Source organism: Neolamprologus multifasciatus, chromosome 11, assembly GCF_963576455.1.
Source record: "Neolamprologus multifasciatus chromosome 11, fNeoMul1.2, whole genome shotgun sequence".
Classification (NCBI taxonomy): domain Eukaryota; kingdom Metazoa; phylum Chordata; class Actinopteri; order Cichliformes; family Cichlidae; genus Neolamprologus; species Neolamprologus multifasciatus.
The window spans coordinates 25,876,096-25,895,290 of NC_140449.1; the positions used below are offsets into that span (position 1 = coordinate 25,876,096).

Here is a 19,195-nt window from a genome sequence, read left to right on the forward strand (position 1 = left end):
TGTGTGTGTCTCTCACTATATAGACACACACATGTATAATTTTCTTCTCAAAAACAACTTTATTCCTCCACTCAGCTGACAGAAATCAGTTATCTGAGTCTTATCTAAAAGGCACATTTCATGGAACTAAGTGGGAGGTACTGAAGATCATCTGAAAGCATCCTTATTCAGCAACTTGAGCAAAATGCTTTATATTCTTTGTCTTATATTTTATGTTTAACCATAAATATCAAAGACGCAAACTTATTTTACATTTCAGATAAAAGGTCATAAATAAAAGGCTTTATCAGTAACATCGAATACAGAAATAAATGGAAACTTGCATTAAACAGCTACATTTAACCTACACAACACTATCGCAGGTTTTGTTTCTCAGTAAAATTGTAAGGGGTGTGGCCTGTAATGCCCGCTGGCAGTGCTGGGGTTTGGATGCACATATCGCGGCTTTGCAAGTACTTGCCTGACTTGGATGCAGTTCGAGCTTCAAAGTGGACTTAAAACGCGCATCTCGCAGGAGCTCCAGTGCACACACGCGCACTAGAAAAGTCAGAGTGGCTAACTTAATCGGAATATAGTATATATGTATATATACAGTGTTACTGTATACTTTTTTTTATGTAAATCATTTTTGTCGGAGGGATGGAATTTTAATCCTCTGCACATTTTCTGCCGTGTGCGTAAATCCGCCTTAAAGGCAGTTGCATCGCATTTAACGGATCATAAAAATCATGTCTTTTTAAGTGATGACAGAAAAGTTGCATGGGGGTCTCATGGAGGAGGAGTTTTTTGTGACCAAACCACTAACAGATTTTCGCTTATAAAAAAGGAAACGGAGACCCGAGCGTTCATAAACAGTATTTTCGTGGGCTCCGACGTGCAGGTGAGTCTGTTTGTTTTTCAACGTTTTGTACTTGCCGATGTCGTAGGATTGCACACACATACACACACACACAGACACACGTGTGGGTATACATGTATATATCACACATTATTGTTGTATAGGTTCATTTATATGTTCATTTATATATTTATATTTTACAAACGTTTCGAAGTTGTAGAACTTAAGAGGGTTTTTTTTATTTTATTTCAAACTATTGTGAATGCCAGTGTAGATGTATTATAGTTTAAATATAATACATCTTATCTCAGTGGCACATGGAATAGAGGGAATGCCGCCTTTCTTGGCACATCAGTATGCACTGAGATGATGAGACTTTTATATAAAGACTAAAATTTACCCCGGAGTATAATGAAGGTTATTATTATTTTTCTCACGCTATTTTTACATTCCATAAATGTATTAATCTGTATATCTACTTATGGATTTGACAGCTGAGCATCACTCTAGCTGAAGAACAGCAAATAGCTTTTAACTAGAATGTGTGGTGCCCCAGAGAGAAAGTACGTGTGTAAAGCTTATTTATAAATCTGCTTTTACAGACATGCAGCCACAAAGTGCTGGACAGCAAAATAAATAAAAGCAAGCATTAATCACAGTAATATATAACAGAAAAGCTGAACCGTGCCCAAATGAGCTGTGCAGAATCAAACCTTCAGACTGCTGGAACTGTGCAGTCTTGAGTCCTACATGAAAACTTAAAAAAAAAAAAAAAAAAAAAAAGAGAGACAGTTTGCTTGTGCTTACATTGTGGGAAGATGCCAGAGATACTTTTGAGTGCTCTGCTCTAGGAGTTGAGTGTGTTACAACTGCTGCATATTTGACTTCTCACTCCCTTTACTCCTTAAGCCACAGAGGAAGTGATTACCAAAATTCTGTGGGTGCTGCTGGTGCAGCCAGGTGTTATGCCATACTATAGAATGAGTACAGGTTACTTATTATTAATACATTTAAACTAAAACTTAATCAGTGTGTATGTGATTGTGAGTCTGGTTCTGTTTCTCTTTAGAGCCTCAGCTTCAGTAAACACTTATTTCCCCCTTTGTGTTGCAAATTTGATAATGTGAATTGGTTAGCTCAAAGCTCAGGTCTTGGCTATACATGTCAGGGATTTTACAAATATCAAAATAAATTTAAAACGAATGCGAAGTATGACTGCTTGAACTCGCCCACAAATTGCCGTTGCACTGTTTCCTGCATTCATGAGCGACCACATTTAGTGGTAAATAAATAGTCAAGAATTCTCCACTAATTGCTTTTTTTATTGTCTGTGTGGCAGATGCTGTGTTAAAATTCTGTAATTTGGAAATTGAAGGTTTTCAGATTACTGTAAATTAGTAGTAAATGGTAAAATGTGCCTCTAACATTTTTTCCTATTTTCATGAAGGGAAAAAGCTGATTAAATAAAATCTGTAATCGCTGCCTCTTTAGTTTATCGCCTTCTATGTTTTAGACTTACAATCCCGCTATCGCCGTTGTTCTATAACCCTTTCAGCAAGTCTCTGTGTAATTGAGGAATTCTGGCACACATTTTACCTACGGATGATCATTGTTCAGCTCTGAGGTTGAGTTACAGGCACTTGCAACTCTGAGCTCAGAGTTGTGGCACCTTCTAGAGTTCAATAAATTCCCAGTGTGAGAGCTTCCTTTCAGTATTTGAATAATTGATAGATCAAACTTAGGAGGCAATTTAATCTCCTGACTATTTGATGAGCTGGGCTTAGTTCCATTGTGCTCATTTGATTGTGGCTATTGTTGGGTAAAGACAGACTGTTAAATGGACGAGGAAGCAGCTTCAGAGAACTATTAAAGCTGAAGTGCCAGACTTTCCTAGAGAAATGACTGATTGTGATGTGGCATGTTAAAAGTGGCAGCAAAGACCTTTTCCTGATTGATGTGCTCTGTAGCCCAGTGCTTCCTCTTATCTCTGCAACATGTGAGAGCACATATGGAGTGGGATGAGTTAGGCTTTTGACAGTTGTGGGAGTGCTGGGTGAAAGAGTCTCTGGCACATGTCTTGAGTTGATCCAGTCTTAGCATGTCCTCCAGTCACCACTCTCTAACCCAACAAACAGGTGTTGTGGAAGACTGGCTGCAAGCCACGATTTTGGCTCTTTCCTGGAAATAATGCTTTAGCTGAGCTGTGTCAATGAGATAGTGAGTCATTAAGAATGAAGAATTAAATAAACTTAGGGAGACTTTCAACATTTTCCCCATTTAGGAAACCCATGTCTCGTGCCCAGATCAACAAGTTGCAGATTCCGTGGCACAAATGTTTGGTGGACCCTAACCAGCTTGTTTTGATGACCAGTTTTGTGTTTTTTTCTTTCTTCAGTAATGAGGTTTATCATGCAGGAATGTGGACATACATGTACACTTAATAGTTTACAATTGAGAGAACTGTACTTACTGTACTTTAAGTAACCATCAAAATACATTTCTTTGAAGTACCTTGAGTTAAATGGAAAATGAAGCAGTCAGAGCTTTTTTTGTGTTTTTTAAAACAATAATATTGTATTTAATGTACGTTTTCACGAACAAAACTGCTACTATCTTCTTTATCTCTCATTCTCTCGCTCCCTGTCTGTCTGTTTTCCTGTCTGTCTGTTATCTCCCCCTCCTTTCAGTGACTCTCGCCACAGCCCTGCTCCTGGATGGGTATTGAAAAAAATAATGAATTAGTCTAAGCTTTTCTCAGGAAAAGCACGTTTGGGATGTGTTCATTTAGAAAGGGAATACACTTTTTGGTTTCCATGTTAAAAAACCCAAAATAGAACTGTTTCCTGGTTATTTAGATATTTGGTTGTTAGATTCAGCAAGGCCTCCACGGGAGATGGCAGCCTGCCCCCTTCAACCACAGTTTTATTATGAGCTACACTGCTACAACTAATTTCCAGCTTGCAGGACATCTTACTGAATTTCTCAACAACTTTAAAGTTAACTGCAGTGTTTTCATGTTGAATTATCTGAACAAAAATTGAATTTTTTATAAAAATTAAGGCATCCATTTCTTTTTGCTTTGATGTCCATTTCATTTAGTTTGGAAGTGCTGTATCCACTAGCTAGCTGAGTTTGGGAGAGTCTACTAGCCTTAAAGGATAGGGGAGAAAGATGCAGATAAAATCTACGGACATCTACCAATTATCATTTGCTTAAATGATAAACCCTTGAAGCTCTAAACTGAAGGGGTTTTGTCATATTTCAGGCCTTTTTATGCCGTTGACGGAATGACAAATGACGGAACGTTCATTGTTCAGTTATTTTTGCCTGTGCAGCTGTACTTGAGAAAACCCCCCAGAAACTATCGTAATAGTCACCGAGCCACACCTTAATTGATACATACTGAGGGGTCAAAACTCATCATTAAAGGTACAGGGGAGGCCATTAAAAGTTGTCTTTATGAGAGTAAGCGTTAAGAGAAAACATTCCTGGTAATTTTTTTCTCATTTTTCTCTTGGATGGGCCTCCAACTGTACATGGTGCCCTGGGCATGTGCCCAGAAGCCCCATTGGCCCATCCCTATCCTGAAATAATACTATCAAATTTTAATGTCTACTAAAGCAGTTTCCTCCTTTCAATACTAATTATTAGAAATGACAAATTTTGCGAGATAACTAAACGCAACTCTATTAAACTAAGCAGTAAATTAAGTAGTTTCAGTTTGTTCTTAGTGACTCTCCTTTCTTTCGTATAGTTGTGTAAATAACTTCAGTACTACATTTTCAATTGCTTGTGTTCATTATTTTGAAATGAAACAAACTACAAAAAATGATATGACATTTAGAAACTGTAAAACTATAGCTGTAAGTTCGATGTGCATGATCAAAATGTTTTCGTCTCCGGCCACCTAAAATAAATCTTGTGAAATTATCGAAAGGGACGAAATTATTTCATCCCTTTTGATTTGTATTTTAGCAACGAGTGCAATGTTGCCTCCTGGAATGTTTAAACACACCAAATGGCGTTGTCCTTTGTGTGATTCAGAGCCACAACCGACTCAACACCCAAATATGGTCCTATTTTTCTTTATTGAGCTGCGAGGGAGGACCTCCCATTGTTCCGATGCTAACATGTTCTGTGTGTCCTCTTCACACAAGAGCTGTAAATACAGGCAGCACATGACACTATCGAAAAAAGATCTCAGCACCAAATATGACAAAGGCCTTTAGTCTGACTGTGTGGTGCGTTTCTCAGAAGAAACTTACTTCACTGTATTTCCAAAGGATAAACATGTTCAATTTGTTATCCAGGGCTATGTTTGTTTTGTGGGATTTGGTTTCCTTTTTGTACGACTGATCATTTGATTTATCCAGTTATGGCTTTAGTTCCTCAAATTACAGAAACCACTAATGTTAAAGAGAAAAAGTATGCATCACACTGCAGCGAATGCTGTTTGGGCCAACTAAAACATCTTTGTTGTTTAATGTTGCTGGTTTGTGCATATAAATGCAGTGATAGCAAGCTTTTCTCTTATTGCTGGGAAACATAATAAAGCAAGTGAGATTTTGGAAAATATGAAACTTAAATATTGGCTTTCCTGCTGTGAGTTAGATTAAAGCTATTTTGCTATGTGAACAATGAAGATGTAGTTAGAGTCACCAACTGGCTGTCTTAGCTTGGCAAAAGGGAGGATAAAAAGGCAAAAATTGTATATTAACTTAGTGTTATTAGCAGTTTTATGAGCGGTTAAGTGGGGTAGGGGCAATTTCCTGGCAAGGCACTTAAACTTCTAGTGTTCTTTTATAACCCTTAAGATGGGCAACTTGCAAAACCTAAGAGGTTAAGTTAAGCGGGAGGTAGGATAGCTGGTTGGATGCAAAAGACTGCAGCTTCTCATTTTTATACCGCAGATTTATAGTGATTAAGTGACATGACATTGTACAAGTGACCTTTTCACCTTTTGATTGAGCCAATTAAACCACCAGGCCACTGGCTTTAGCTTTATATTCATCTTAGAGACATGAAAAGGGTTTTGAGTTAAAGTGTAATATTGATTTACCATTTCTTCAACAACTAGCATCTATCTGTATCTAGAAACAATCCAGTTCCTCAACATGTTTCTGTCTTCTTTCTTTTCAGCACACTCTAATACCAGCAAATCTTTATTCAGCTGTAGTCATAATCAGCCAGTCTTCTTTTGTCACTCTGCAACCATATAGTCATTCAGTAACTGACAGTAAACCCGCCTTAAACAGCAGATCCGCTGTTACAGATCGAAAGCTCAGCCCAAGCTTCCTGTGATGACCCTGTTGAACTCCATCACTCTGCTCTTCTTCAGTCTCTGCACAACCCCGTGACCCCGCCTCCTCATCAACAGCTGTGCCCTTTTTACTGCCTTGCCAGTGCAACCAACACCAGCGTGATGGCTTGTTGTGCCGCGGGGACATTTGGACAAGCAACTGCGGCATCACACACCACTACACAGACTTCTAGATGCGTCAGCCACTAGAGTGAACGATACCAAAAGACTGGGGAGGAGGGACAGACACACAGAGAAGGAGTGCAGTACTACAAGAGAAAGGAGGGATCATCTATCCCAGTAAGATAAGCATCCACCTGTCCCGCATAGGAAGGTGGCCCCCCCACCTGATCCATCTCGTCGCAGGGGGGGGACCCTGCATAGCCTGGAAGGCAACAGAGACTATGCAGCTGGGACTGGTGGCGCTGGCAATGGTCTTTCTCAGCTCCATGGGTCACAGTGATGTTCTGAAGCTCTCCAAGGCAAGACGGCATAGACGTGGTGAGTTCTCACTTTGTCAGTTTGTTTTGATTTCCTTTTTCTTTCGTAGCAGCACTGCTGCTTCTCGTTTCTGTGGTCTGAGTCACTGTGGTGGACGCCTTATAAACATTTAACAAGCAAAGTAAAGATAACGTTTTGTTTATTTTCCTCATCATTCCTATTTGTTTTTCCTAGGCGGGTTATGTTCGGTTCAGTGCTTCCCCAGAATGGCTCGTGTTTCTTCCTCTTTTTAAGATTATGCCTCTCTCAGTTTATGTAAAGCTTTTCTGGGTATTAGGGTTGTTTATAAAGGGGTTTTTGATGGATTCCCTCTCAAAGCCATCGCTCTCTTCGTGTCTGGCTCCGTGGGCACATAATGGAATGAGTACCTGACAGTTCTAGCTCTCAATTGGACCATGCTGCCGATATTGTTGTAAGCATTTTTCTAACCTCACGCAACCGCAAAGACAGTGTTCAGGTCAGCTCGCAGTATATCTCTGGCTTCTGAGCCTCAGATCTGGTATTACTGTCAGCTTTGAAATAATTCTTCCCTTACACACAAGGAGCTTTCAGCCAATGCCAAGCTAACCCCAACCTCCCTGAACCAGAATTCATATAATACCAAGATTATCCACAATAACAGATGTGGCATTATTAAAATCACACATACTGGGAAGGAATAGCTATTGTTTGTGTCAGTTTGTGTTAAGTCCGCTGATGTATATGTAGACAGTGACGTCGTTGCAGTTCATCTAATTTAGACAGAAGGATTGAGGTCACTCGCCATATACACGAGTGCCATGCAGACTGCGACAGTCTTAGTCCCTCTAGATACTAAATAAACATTTGCTATTTGCACTTTTTCTTTAGTTATTTGATTTAATGATGTTCGTTTTTTTTTCATCCATCCCCGACAACAAGAAAATTATAATAAAAAGACAGAGCGACTTGCTTAGGGCTGTTTGTTTTTCTTCTTTGAAAGGATTTAGTATCGTGCAAAGATCAGACTTGACTAATCAAAGCAGACTGATCAATTTTAACATACCGAGAGCACAAACTCTCTACACTGTTTACCAAAAAACAGTTCTTGAACTTATATCATTTACTGTCGCTAAAGATGACATGTTATAGTTACTAGTGGTAACAATAAGACTTGGCGGTAACTGGATAATGATAGACTAATCTGTTCATAGAAAAACACTTTTAATACTTTTATTGGACGAGTTATGTCAGGGAGGCGGGAGGTCAGGCTGTGTAAGATTGTGTGTATTTTTAGCTGAAAGTAAACGACAGTAAATCAACTCAGGCGACTGTTATTTTTGTCTTAGAATGGTTCTTCAAAAATGATGTGCACTTTTACACAATTTACCCAAAATTGATTTAGATTGCAGGTTGTGCCTTTTTGGAGAGTGAGGCAACTAGACTCTTGTCCAAGTCTGGGATTAGATTAAAGGAAATGTAAATGCATTGCAATGCTAAAATTCCTCACTCGTTCAACACATTCAGCAACTGTATTTCGGACATGTCGGTCACCGTAGCATTTCTGCCCGAGCCCAGTGACAGTTGGCTGAATCTGAGAGGCTCTTGGTCTTGACTGTCAGCCGCAGTTACCTGGCTTTCTCCAAGTTAAAATCTGTTAAGCATCTCCGACAAGCAGTTGGAAGTAAACACTGAGTAACCACTCATGTCTGGCCAAACCCCCTTAAATTAAGCTTAAACCCTTGTTTGTTGGAATATTAAATGTTTGCATGTTTATGACTGGTGACGACGCCAAAAAAATATTGCAATTCCTGATGTTTTTCTACTAGGCAGGTTGTTGACTATTGGAACTTTTTTATTTCCTCATTAAAATTAATATGTGGCTGGAAACAATTTATGTTATTTTTTTTCCGTCGGTGGGCCATGCTGTTACCTACCTCAGTGTGGCCTTTTCTTTCTCATTGTTTACCTTATGTTTCCACAGTCAGCACTGAGGGGCCCCCGTCTTGCCCCAAAGGCTGTGACCGATGTTCTGAGTATAACGGCTGCATTAAATGCAAGCCCAAGCTCTTCATCTTCCTGGAGCGCAATGACATCCGTCAGATAGGCGTGTGCCTTGCCTCCTGCCCCATGGGATACTTTGGCATGAGGAACCCCGAAGGCAACAATCGATGCACCCGTGAGTTCTAATTGTGTTGTACCCTCTTGACCACAGAATGATGCAAGTGTTAGTGATATATCAACAGGATGCCAGCAGGCGCTTTAACTTTGTAGATACACATATGGAATCTTGCAAATATGTAAAAAGATCCAGCTAACTCTTTACTCTGTGATATTCCACACATCTGGTTTCAGAACAGGCCTGCGGAAGTGTTTATCCTCGGTTCATCTTCACCTGTTTAAGTTTTGTCTTGTGTATCTTATTTGATTGTTTTCCCTTTTTTCTAAATCCCTTTGTGAATCTAACAAAGTCAAACTATTATTGCTATAATAGACACCCTCTATTTATATCTATCTAGTTTATGTGATTTTGATGTTGTCTTATGTGATCCTGTTTGTGAGCGAATACCATATAGCGCCTCATTACAGAATGCACGCTACAAAAAAGGCGATAGTAATAATAGAAGTAGCCACTTGGTGATTAAATCATCTGTTGCTTCTTGTTTTCATGGAAAAAGGGCAAGAAAAATATGAACTAAAGCAAATTATTTCCTAATCAGAATGAATGTCAGTAGTTTTAATTGAAAGGGTTACAGACAGGTTTGGCTCATTTGGAATAAGACAAAAGCACGGTCACATTCACAGTACTTAACAAACTGACATTACTTACTTTTAAGAGGCAGTTTCAGCAACTCCGCCTGTTGTCTGTTTTCTCTTACGTGTGGGCAGAAAACAAGACTGGAAAAAAATCCCAACCAAAACATTCGTAATGCATTGTTGTTTGTCTGTTTTTTAAGAGGATGTCTGTGTTTTTTATTTAGCCTTCATGTGCAGAGTTCATGCCAGGCCACAGTCGTGATAGTCTTGGTTTCCCTTTTACACACTTGTTATTCTGATGGAACCTTAATGTATCACGCACAGTACGGTCTGCATACACGCCTGTTTACTAAGTAAATGCGTTAAAGGGTTTCTTTGAATGTGAGTGTACACTAAATCACTTGTGATTATTCTTTGCTCAGCAACATTTGAAAGATTGTTTAAGGTGAATATAATGAGGGCTGCTTTGTTGTTTGGTCATTACCACATTTAATGATATTCATTGCTTTAGTGACAGTGATTGCTTTGAGTTTAGTGTTCTTGACTGCCTGTTTTTACAACACTTAGCATCTGTCAACAAGTGCTAAATAATGATTTCATAAACCAAAAGCAGATAAAGCTTATAATTCTGGTTATAAAGATGTAACTTTTTCACAACTGGTTATTTCAGATGCCGAGATTTAAAAAGCTGTAATTTTATAGCTATATCGAGAACATAGAAGGGGTATGTATTATTCTATTCCAGATCAGAACAATAAGATAGGTTGCACTGTATTTGTTTTGCATGTGAAGTTTGTTTTATCAGTACTAATGACACAGTTGTGTGTTTTTAGCAGATTGCAACAAATGGAATATCATTTATAACTGTTTTTCTTAATGTGGCATTCATTCACCGTCCCAGTTTGCTGCAGAAGGCTGCTGAATTCTTTTCTGAGGCCCTCAGTGACTAACCTGGGTCATTATCCAATCGTCTAACTTTATACATATCATTCCACAATGTCTTGTTACAAACACATGTCTTACATTATAAGGCTACAAACGTCAGGACGGTCAAATTTAGCTGTCAAGAGTTTGAAAATAGTAATCGGGAGACGGAAGAATCCCACTGAGGGATTCGACGTTTTATCGTTTTGGATCTTGGTATCAGACCAGAGCTGCAGAGTAGACATTCTTAACATGCTATTACATCAACTATAGCTATATATATATTTCCTATACTGAGATATTTTCACCTGCCTCCACTGTTTTTCTCAGATATAATGAATAAGGAAATGCCTTTCATGATGGAGCTTGAGCTTTTGGGAGTCGATGTCTGGTTTTTATCCTTTTATGGTTCTCATTATCCAAATTTCAAGAAGTTGGTTGTTTGAGTCAGAGATTTAATGAGACTAAGGTGTGGAGAAACCCACTTTTCCAAAAGTTAGTGAAGGGATAGACTTCTGGCTGTACTCATTCACACCCCGTTTCCAAAAAAACAAGGACTGTGGTGCATGTGTTTTTAGAGGGATTACTCCCCCTTGAAAGATCCCATCACTAATAAATCTCTCAGAGGAAATAAAATTTAAGTTCCCCTTGTCCTCAGTCTCCACAACCATGAATGAGAACAATGAATATTCCATATTATTATTTCTACGTTAACCTCAGAAAGGTTTCAGACCAATACCAAAAATTTGAAGGCAAAATAATAACACAGTCTCCAGTCTCAACGTGACTTTAAACTGACAGAATGCTTACTCCTTTTTTTTTTTGTCTCCCTGTGTTTTGCAGAATGTAAAATAGACAATTGTGAAGCGTGTTTCAATCGCAATTTTTGCACAAAATGTAAGGAGGGCTTGTATTCACACAGTGGGAGATGTTATGTCAGCTGCCCTCCAGGCCAACGCACCGTCAATGAGACCATGGAGTGTGTCGGTGAGTGGTCTTTTTCTTTATATTTACTGCTTACCAACTCACAGCAATTTGCTGGAATCTATAAAATTTACTTATCACTTAATTTCATCAGTCATCTATGTTCGGGTCTGGAAAAGCGAAGCGAACTCTTGGGCTGTCCCTTTTTGTTGTTTTATTTCTTGTGAAAATAATTCTGTCATAAGTTAGAAAACACAAAGGAAACTCAAAGCTCTCCAGGCATCTTGGGACAGTTTTCCAGAGACCTGGAATCTTAAGCTGCCTTTTTGGCCTTCACATAATGTTCTTTTAAATTAGACTTGCTCATCCACAGTGAATATACTGAATGGGCCCCTAAAACGAGACTTTGTTACATGCACTTTATGCTGTACAGTTTGCTACTTTTTCAGGTTCCTTCAGCTTCATCTATCTGTCCTTCTCTCATCAGAGATCAAACAAGCAAAAATTGTTTTCAGATTTACTTAAACTCATTATCCTCAGTTAAAACTGCTGAGAGGCTGTGAAGCAAATGTGAGCTGTGAACCATTTACTCAGTACCTTAGTGGTTTCCACATTTTTATGTACTTATTTATTTATTTTCATTCCAGGTCAACGTGCCTCAGAGTGTGAACTGGGTGAGTGGAGTCAATGGGGTTCCTGTATGAAGAAAAACAAAACATGCGGATTTAGGAAAGGCACGCAGTCCCGGGTTCGTGTGCCCCTTCCGCAGGTTCACAGTCCGGATACCTCCCCTGCTTTTGTACCCTCGCAGACCTGTGCTGCCGAGACAGAGAGGAGGAAGTGCGTCGTGACCAAAACGCCGTGTGTGAGGGGTAAAAAACAAATACACACGCACCGAACAAACGGATTGAAGATGAAACCCTTAATAAATGTCAAATATTAAAATGTTTATGGGCTTAGATAACATGTTAAGAGGCAATATTCTGCATGTATTTTATGCAATTCCTTCTTAGTCAGTATGATGATTGATGGAACCAGTACTCGACATTCAAAGGCCTGCGTTCTCGCCAGTGTGTCTGTGACCCGCAGCGTGTTGATTGGGTTTGGTTTGGCAGAGTCCAAAGCAGAACACAGAATTTCTTGACTTTTCTGCATGTAAACAATAAACTTCATCTGCGAGCCAAGCAGATGAAGGGCGGACGTTACGCACTGCAAATCTGGATAAAGATCAGAGCTAGAAAGAGCTATTTGTTCTGAGGACTGCTGAAGCGCGAGGTTTACATGCCCATGACATGTTTGCTTGAGGTCTTTTCATCCACATAGCAGCTTGCTCTCCAGTGGGTGAACAATCATTGTCACCAGTTAGTGGTCATTATCAGTTTTCATAACATCGTATTAAGTGCTCTTGGGCTTATTTGCTGCTACGGCTATTAAACGACGGGTCTGTTCAGTTGAGTCAAGCATCCTGAGCATACTAAATACAAAAATGCAACAAAATCAGAAATAAGGCTTATTTACATTTAAATATTTTGTTTCTTAGTCAAACAAATAAATAAGTATCAGCAGCGATTCTGGGGGTGATAAAGCTTGCAAACGACAGGAAAATAAGTGGATGGGTTTACCCTGTTCCTGATTCATATCATCGGCTTTGGTCTCTTTAGGTGCAAAGGGGTTATTGCTAATGAAATGTCGTTAGAAAGTTTCTTTGTCTTTAAATACCCCCATATTAATCTGCTTTGCATAATATGCCAATTTTAAACTGTAAACTTATTTACAAGACTTAGAGAACTGTTAATGAGCAGTATTTAAGGTCTTTATTTTTCGGTGGCACGCTTTGGGGATTTCGGGCACAGCAGCAGCATTGCATAACAATATTAATTGGCCACAGTACAGATGTTGCAACACGTAACAGATGACATGGCTCGATATATGTGAGTAAACATGGTGGAGGCTTGCGTACTCTGGTATCATTCTCTTCTTCTCCAGGGGTCTGAGTCTAAAAAACAGAACATGATCTGACACTTTCCCATAGATCTGTGGTAATGGGAAATGAGAGAGGTTGGCATGGCTCGTAACTGCTCAGTGAGGAGGGGCCGCTTCGCTGGACACGCTGTTACAGCGCAGTTTGACAAATGAGTGGCAGATTTGCTCTGTGTGGGACCAGCACCCTGGAACAAAAATTCAGCCTTTGGTTCAGAATAATACTGAATAGTGAAATATTATAAAAACAACTGCTATGTAGATTGTCGAATTTTAAGCAAAGGGTGTGTTAGGTTTCATCTGAGGAGATGAGTTGTGGAAGCTTTGTGGATGTGATTGTTCACATTGAGTAAGCTACTGTTAAATAGGTAAACGTGTATAAACTGAAGACGCTTATTGGTGCTAAAACGTACAGGGATAAGTTTCCCTCTGTGAGGTCATTCATGCGTGATGGTACCACAACTCCAATGAACTAGTTTATGTGGGTAAACTCTGCAAAAAGAGCGCAGCTGTGGATTCATCTGTGGGGTGGGAGTTGGCTGGCAACTGGCTATATAAAACACAGGGGGCAGACCTTGTATAACATTAGTGATTTAGTGGTCTGCAGATCTCACGCTTTGTGTTGATTTGGCTGCGATTTTTTTTCCCACCCTTTTCCTGAAGCTCCACAAAAAGGTCTCACGCGAAAACAAAATTTTCTGGATGTGTTATTTCATTTGTCAGGCAAAATTGTTTAGCTTGGATGAAGAGGAGCTGCAATCAGAGCTGTCATAAACTGATGGTGTCCGCCTTTCTTGGCTCCATTAGTGATTTGTTATAGAAGTAATTAAGTCCTTACACAGTAAGCACATCATCTCAGAGGCTGCAGTGTGTGATTGAAGACCCTTACTTAATGCCATTCTCTTTCATTGTGTCTCAGTGATTTAAAGCGACTCTGTAACTTCTCAATATTAAGTGTTTATTTTAATAGTTTCTATAAAAGTCTAGAAATATGTTTATTTATTCAAGACAAATGATGAACAAGCTGGACAAACTCATCTTATGTAATTTAAGTCAACTAAACAAATGAGATCTTAGTGAAGTTTCCACCACTTTTGGCACTAATAGCGCCAAAAAAAGACATGTTATTCCTGTTTGTGCACTACTGTGTGGGACTGAGCCTTCTCGTTTACAGTTCAGACTAAAGTAACTGTGACATGCATGGGTCAGTGGTGGATAAATGTTATTGTGTTGGGTTTGTTCACATTCACATCAAAATTACGTCACGCCCATGTACTGAATTTCACTGTAGAATTCTGCTCTTTTTCAAGTTTGTGAAATATCATGGCTTGAGTTTTTTTTTCTTTTCTTTCAATTTGAACATAACAAATTTAAAAGTGCTGGTAGGGAGATAAACACAGACATAAAGTTACTACTGCATAGCAGCAGACAAACATGGTGGCGCCATAAGCTCTGAGTTCGTCAGCCGTGCAGTGAACACTGTCCAGCCCTTGGCACGTGTCCTCTCAGCTTTCCGGATGTGCAGAGAGTCTCAACACACAACTTTATAACAAACACACTCCAGCGTAACTATGCTCCATCGTATATACAAAATCAAATACTTTTCAGTGCTGCCTAAACAATAGTTGACAAAGTTAAAGTTGACAAAGTTAAACTGAAACCTGACACTAGACACAAGCCTCGTGTCCATTTGCACTTTCCGACAGCTCTTCATATCATTGTGGGCCATTACCGGGTCCTTGACGATGTTTAACTCATTAAGCCAGATGCGATTTATCTGACAGCAAATTGTCACTTGTCTGTCCCTTCCGCTCTTACAGTCACTACGTGTGCTGTAATTTAAAATCACCAGCCGATCTAAGCCCTTCACTTTTATGAACAGGTTTAGTGTGGAAATTAACCACACAATGATGGATGTGTGCATTTAGAGAGCAATTATGCTCTTAAAATGTGTAACTGCTGTGAATTTTAATGCAAGAGTACTAGCGGAGAGGAGACCGGGGGAGGTTTGAGTGTATGTCAAGTGGGACGAGGGAGCGGGGTGCTGAAAGAGAAATTAAACAGACTGAGAGCTTAGCGTGTGGATGACACCTTTGTGAGAATGTACTTAGGTACTGCAGCGCTTGGAGCTATGCTATGAAAATATCAATATGCAGGTGTTAGTAGATCCAATATTAATTACGATTACCATCTTCTGCTGGTGTTACACAGTTTTTTATTGGGACCGGACTGCATTGGAGATGAAAAAGTAAAGGGAGTGTCACTGTGATTACAACCCGTCTGCATGGGAATAAAGGTGTCTGTATCAAGTTCCCAGGCAACAGGTGCGATAGTTATGAAGATATTTTACTGAAAACAACAAAGGTGAAAGGTGATGCCACAGAAGTCAGGGAGACTCTAAAGGGATTTGCATTCTACCTCCTCTGGCCGTGAACGTCTGCACTGAAGACATGAGACTGATTCAACAGCTGTTGGGTTATTTCAGTCCAGTCGTGGACAAACTGGCTCCAAATGTTTAGATGTGTTATTTTTTGCTGGCTGCATGTTGTGCGGTAATTGCTGCTATACATATACTGTCACCATGGCTAAACATAACATTATTTTAGCTTTTGTTGTTTGGGATTTCTTGACTACGGTTTATGTCTGGTAGCCTGTATTAAAAGTTCTGATGCATAACACAACCCCTCAGGAGGTTTTTAGCCAAGCAGGAGTATTTCTATGTGCAACATTTTGTTGGGACAGATGCCTTTTATATAAGAAATACAGTAATATGTAGTATAACCCCAATTTTTTTTCCTTATACATTCTTTTTTTTTCAGAGAGGAAGAGTAAAGGAGACCGACAAGACGATACAAACAGGAGAGAAAGGGAGAACGCACGTGGGCGAGGACAAGATAGTCGAGGAGGAGGAGGAGGAGGAGGAAAGCGGAGAAAAGGCCAGAGCAGGACGACCACTGCTCCCAGCATCACAACCAGCTCTGTCACCTAAGCGCTGGCGCCTGCTGGATGAGGCTGAGAGAAAACCAGAGACAATGCCTCGCCAAGCAGTGTCAGCCACAGACACAGATTGATGTTGAAGGAAGGGATTAATGCTGCTATGCTGCATTGTAGAAGATGCAGAGAGAACTGGAGGTTTGCTGAAACACAAAAGATTCCCTGAAGCTTTTTGAATAGCTCACCATATCTGGAAGAGACATGCTGTCTTAATGTTGGACAGCAAAGCCAAAATGAAGACTATGGTTGGACTTGATTTGTGTGATGAACTGACCACTCTTAAACTAAGACCAGACCATGTGTTTTAAATGCAGCATTCAAGCCTGATTATGAATGAAGGGATGCCTGAATCTCCTCTGGTCCATGATGTATTTTGTTCCAGTCTGATTTTAATTACCGTCTGTTCTCCATTTGTTTTCATGTTTGTAAGAGGTGGCAGATGGATTTTCTCAACTGTCACTGTGATGTAAAGACAAAGAAAGTATTACGTATTGGTACCTTTATTTCCTATTGTGAAAGGAAACAGAAAGAAAGGCACTGGAAATCACTTGTGGTTGCTGAGGACAGAAGTCTTCTATACAGTTAGGCTCATAATTTGTTGGACAAACACATTTTTTTGTAGCACGTCATCTGTAGACCACAACAGCAGATTTTAAATCAAGTAAAAAATACATGATCTGTGAACTCTGATTCAGGAGGTTTCATAAAAGTACTGCATTTACTTTTTTACCTAACTTAGTTAAAGTACTACATTTGTACAAATCTCAAGCTTAGTCAAGCCATTTTTTATACATAGTCCCCCCATTTTAAGAGGCTCAAATTCAGCCATAATTTAGATGAAAGATTCTTTTTCATGCTTTTTTTAACCTTTGCAGTCAATGAATTACCAAATGTTGTGCTTCCTTTAGATTCTCCATTAGTTTTGATTGTAGATTGTAGTCACTTTCAATATGTCCTTGCTTGTGAGTCTCTCTGCCTTCAGTTTTGTCTCCATTAACTGAAATTCATTCTTTATTGACTTCAATATCACATAATTAACCTGGCTACTGAAGAATATCCCGTTTCTTTACCTTGAAAAACTACTGGGTTTCTTCTGTAGTGCTGTGGATCCTAATCCATCTGGACTGTGAAGCACCAGATCGGTTTTGCAGCATTCGGCTGGATCTGAGCGCAGACTATAGCCCTGTACTCTTTAGAATTAGTTAAGGAGGCAGGCTCTTTTAGATGTTTTCTAGCAAAGGCTGATCTAATCTGACCTTCCGGTTCTTGGGCGTAACCAGTGATTTGCACCTTGTTGTAAACCCTCTATATTTACTCTTGAGTGTATTTAGTCTTGAGGCATCTCTTGATTGTAGACCTTGACAATGATAAAACTACTTGCTGGCTGGTCCATTCATTCTTTTTTAAGTCTATCTCTCTAGTAGGTTTTTTGAGGGGTTTTCAGCCTGATGATGGCCTCCTTTACCTTTATTTGGACTTCATATTGAGAGTTTTGAAGATAAACACACAACCCTTAGATTCACATTCAGATCATTCATCTGTTTAATTTGCTGTGTAATATTGAGAGAACAGGCCTCACCTGGCCATAAAACTGCTTGTAAATCAATACTCTGAAAATTGGGGACTGTGTATAAAACATCTTAAACTCCTAAACAGTTGATAGATTTTTTTTTTGTCAAATGTCTTGAATTAACGTTGAAAGTCTGTACCCCAGTCACATCTTTATTGTTTGATTTAAAACCCACTGTGTTGTGTACAAAAATTGAGTCGTTGTTCCAAAACAAGCTGAAGAAAATGCAGAGGAGGATTACTGGGCGCACATCTTATATCCTCTGGTCTTTAGTCACAAACTTTTGTCATTTGATAGCTTAATGTTTGTTTTGAAAAACAAATTGTTTGTATCTGAAAATATCTCTGCACAGAAATGAGTATTTGCATGGCAAACGATTACATGTGTGTGCAAGTGTGTGTATGCGTGTGCATCTGTTTGTTTGTGCCTGAAGTCTGGGTGTTTGTTTATATGCATTCCTGCACGAATTCAAGTGGTTTGATGACAGAACTTAGTTGTTTGTAGGTTTGTTGATGTTTGCACATATAGTATATGGTAATACTGATCTAACAGATTGAAGGAAAAGGATGTGGAGAACAGCAAAAAAATGTAAATGCACAGTGATATATTGAATACGCAGTAAATACAAGCCAATTATTACTATATAAGCCATCAAATCATCACTAATCAGTATGTTTGCAACAGGGTCTGAAGATTTTGCACAAATATAATGTTCCCTACTGCTCATATTTCAGAACGATAATAGCATTTTATAAACGTATACTGTAAAAACTGGCTTTATGACATTGCAGATAGAGTGTTTTCCATGGGTCTGTTTGTTAAACAAGGTATTCGTTTCGGGGAAAGTTACACGCTCTATTATTCATTCATACTATGAGTTGTGATACTGAATATGTCAAGCTGTGTTTATCAACAAATTTAAAAGTATTAGTACTATCATGTATAGCTTATTCTGTGAAAGCCTAAATAAAGTTCAGATGAAGCTAACGAGCATCACTCCTACGCTCATGTTGCACCTGGTCTGTTTGATTTTAGATTGGCTGTTTTATTATTTTCTCAATAAATGACAAATAATTGCTGCTGTGGGGTTTACAGTAACAAGTACTATGCGTAAACTTGAATGAATTCATTCCTTTTTACAAGGTGGTCTAATTTCCTTGCTTTTAGTCTTTTTTTCACTTCCAGAAAGAAACACAGTCAGCCTAACTTAGTTAAAGTACTACATTTGTACAAATCTCAAGCTTAGTCAAGCTTATTCAGAAGGAACAGGATAAACAAAATATCAACTTGCCTCACCATGTTACTGATTTTGTGGTTTAACTTTGATCTTTTTAATGTCATTATGGCCACATAAACAAATGTTCCTACTTGTAATCTGCATCATGGGTGGGTTTTTTTTTTATTCCAGCAGCAGATAGATTCAGTTAAGGTGGTAACATTTATATATAAA

At 39.1% G+C, this 19,195-nt stretch overlaps 1 protein-coding gene across 1 annotated transcript; it reads left to right on the top strand.

The window, feature by feature from the left end:
• The first annotated feature begins 426 nt into the window (after positions 1–426).
• On the top strand, positions 427–18,747 carry rspo1 (R-spondin 1). Its single transcript, XM_085177900.1, has 7 exons — positions 427–880; positions 5,978–6,638; positions 8,581–8,775; positions 11,121–11,264; positions 11,849–12,073; positions 16,001–16,913; positions 16,955–18,747. Exons 2-6 carry the CDS (start codon positions 6,542–6,544, stop codon positions 16,168–16,170), a joined length of 831 nt encoding a protein of 276 aa, XP_085034026.1. The 5' UTR covers positions 427–880; positions 5,978–6,541; the 3' UTR covers positions 16,171–16,913; positions 16,955–18,747.
• Positions 18,748–19,195: the final 448 nt, after the last annotated feature.

Coding starts and splice junctions, on each gene's coding strand:
- rspo1 (XM_085177900.1), top strand. CDS start 6,542: ATGCAGCTGGGACTGGTGGCGCTGGCAATGGTCTTTCTCAGCTCCATG. Junction 6,639..8,580: donor GGCAAGACGGCATAGACGTG/GTGAGTTCTCAC, acceptor ATGTTTCCACAG/TCAGCACTGAGGGGCCCCCG. Junction 12,074..16,000: donor CAAAACGCCGTGTGTGAGGG/GTAAAAAACAAA, acceptor TTTTTTTTTCAG/AGAGGAAGAGTAAAGGAGAC.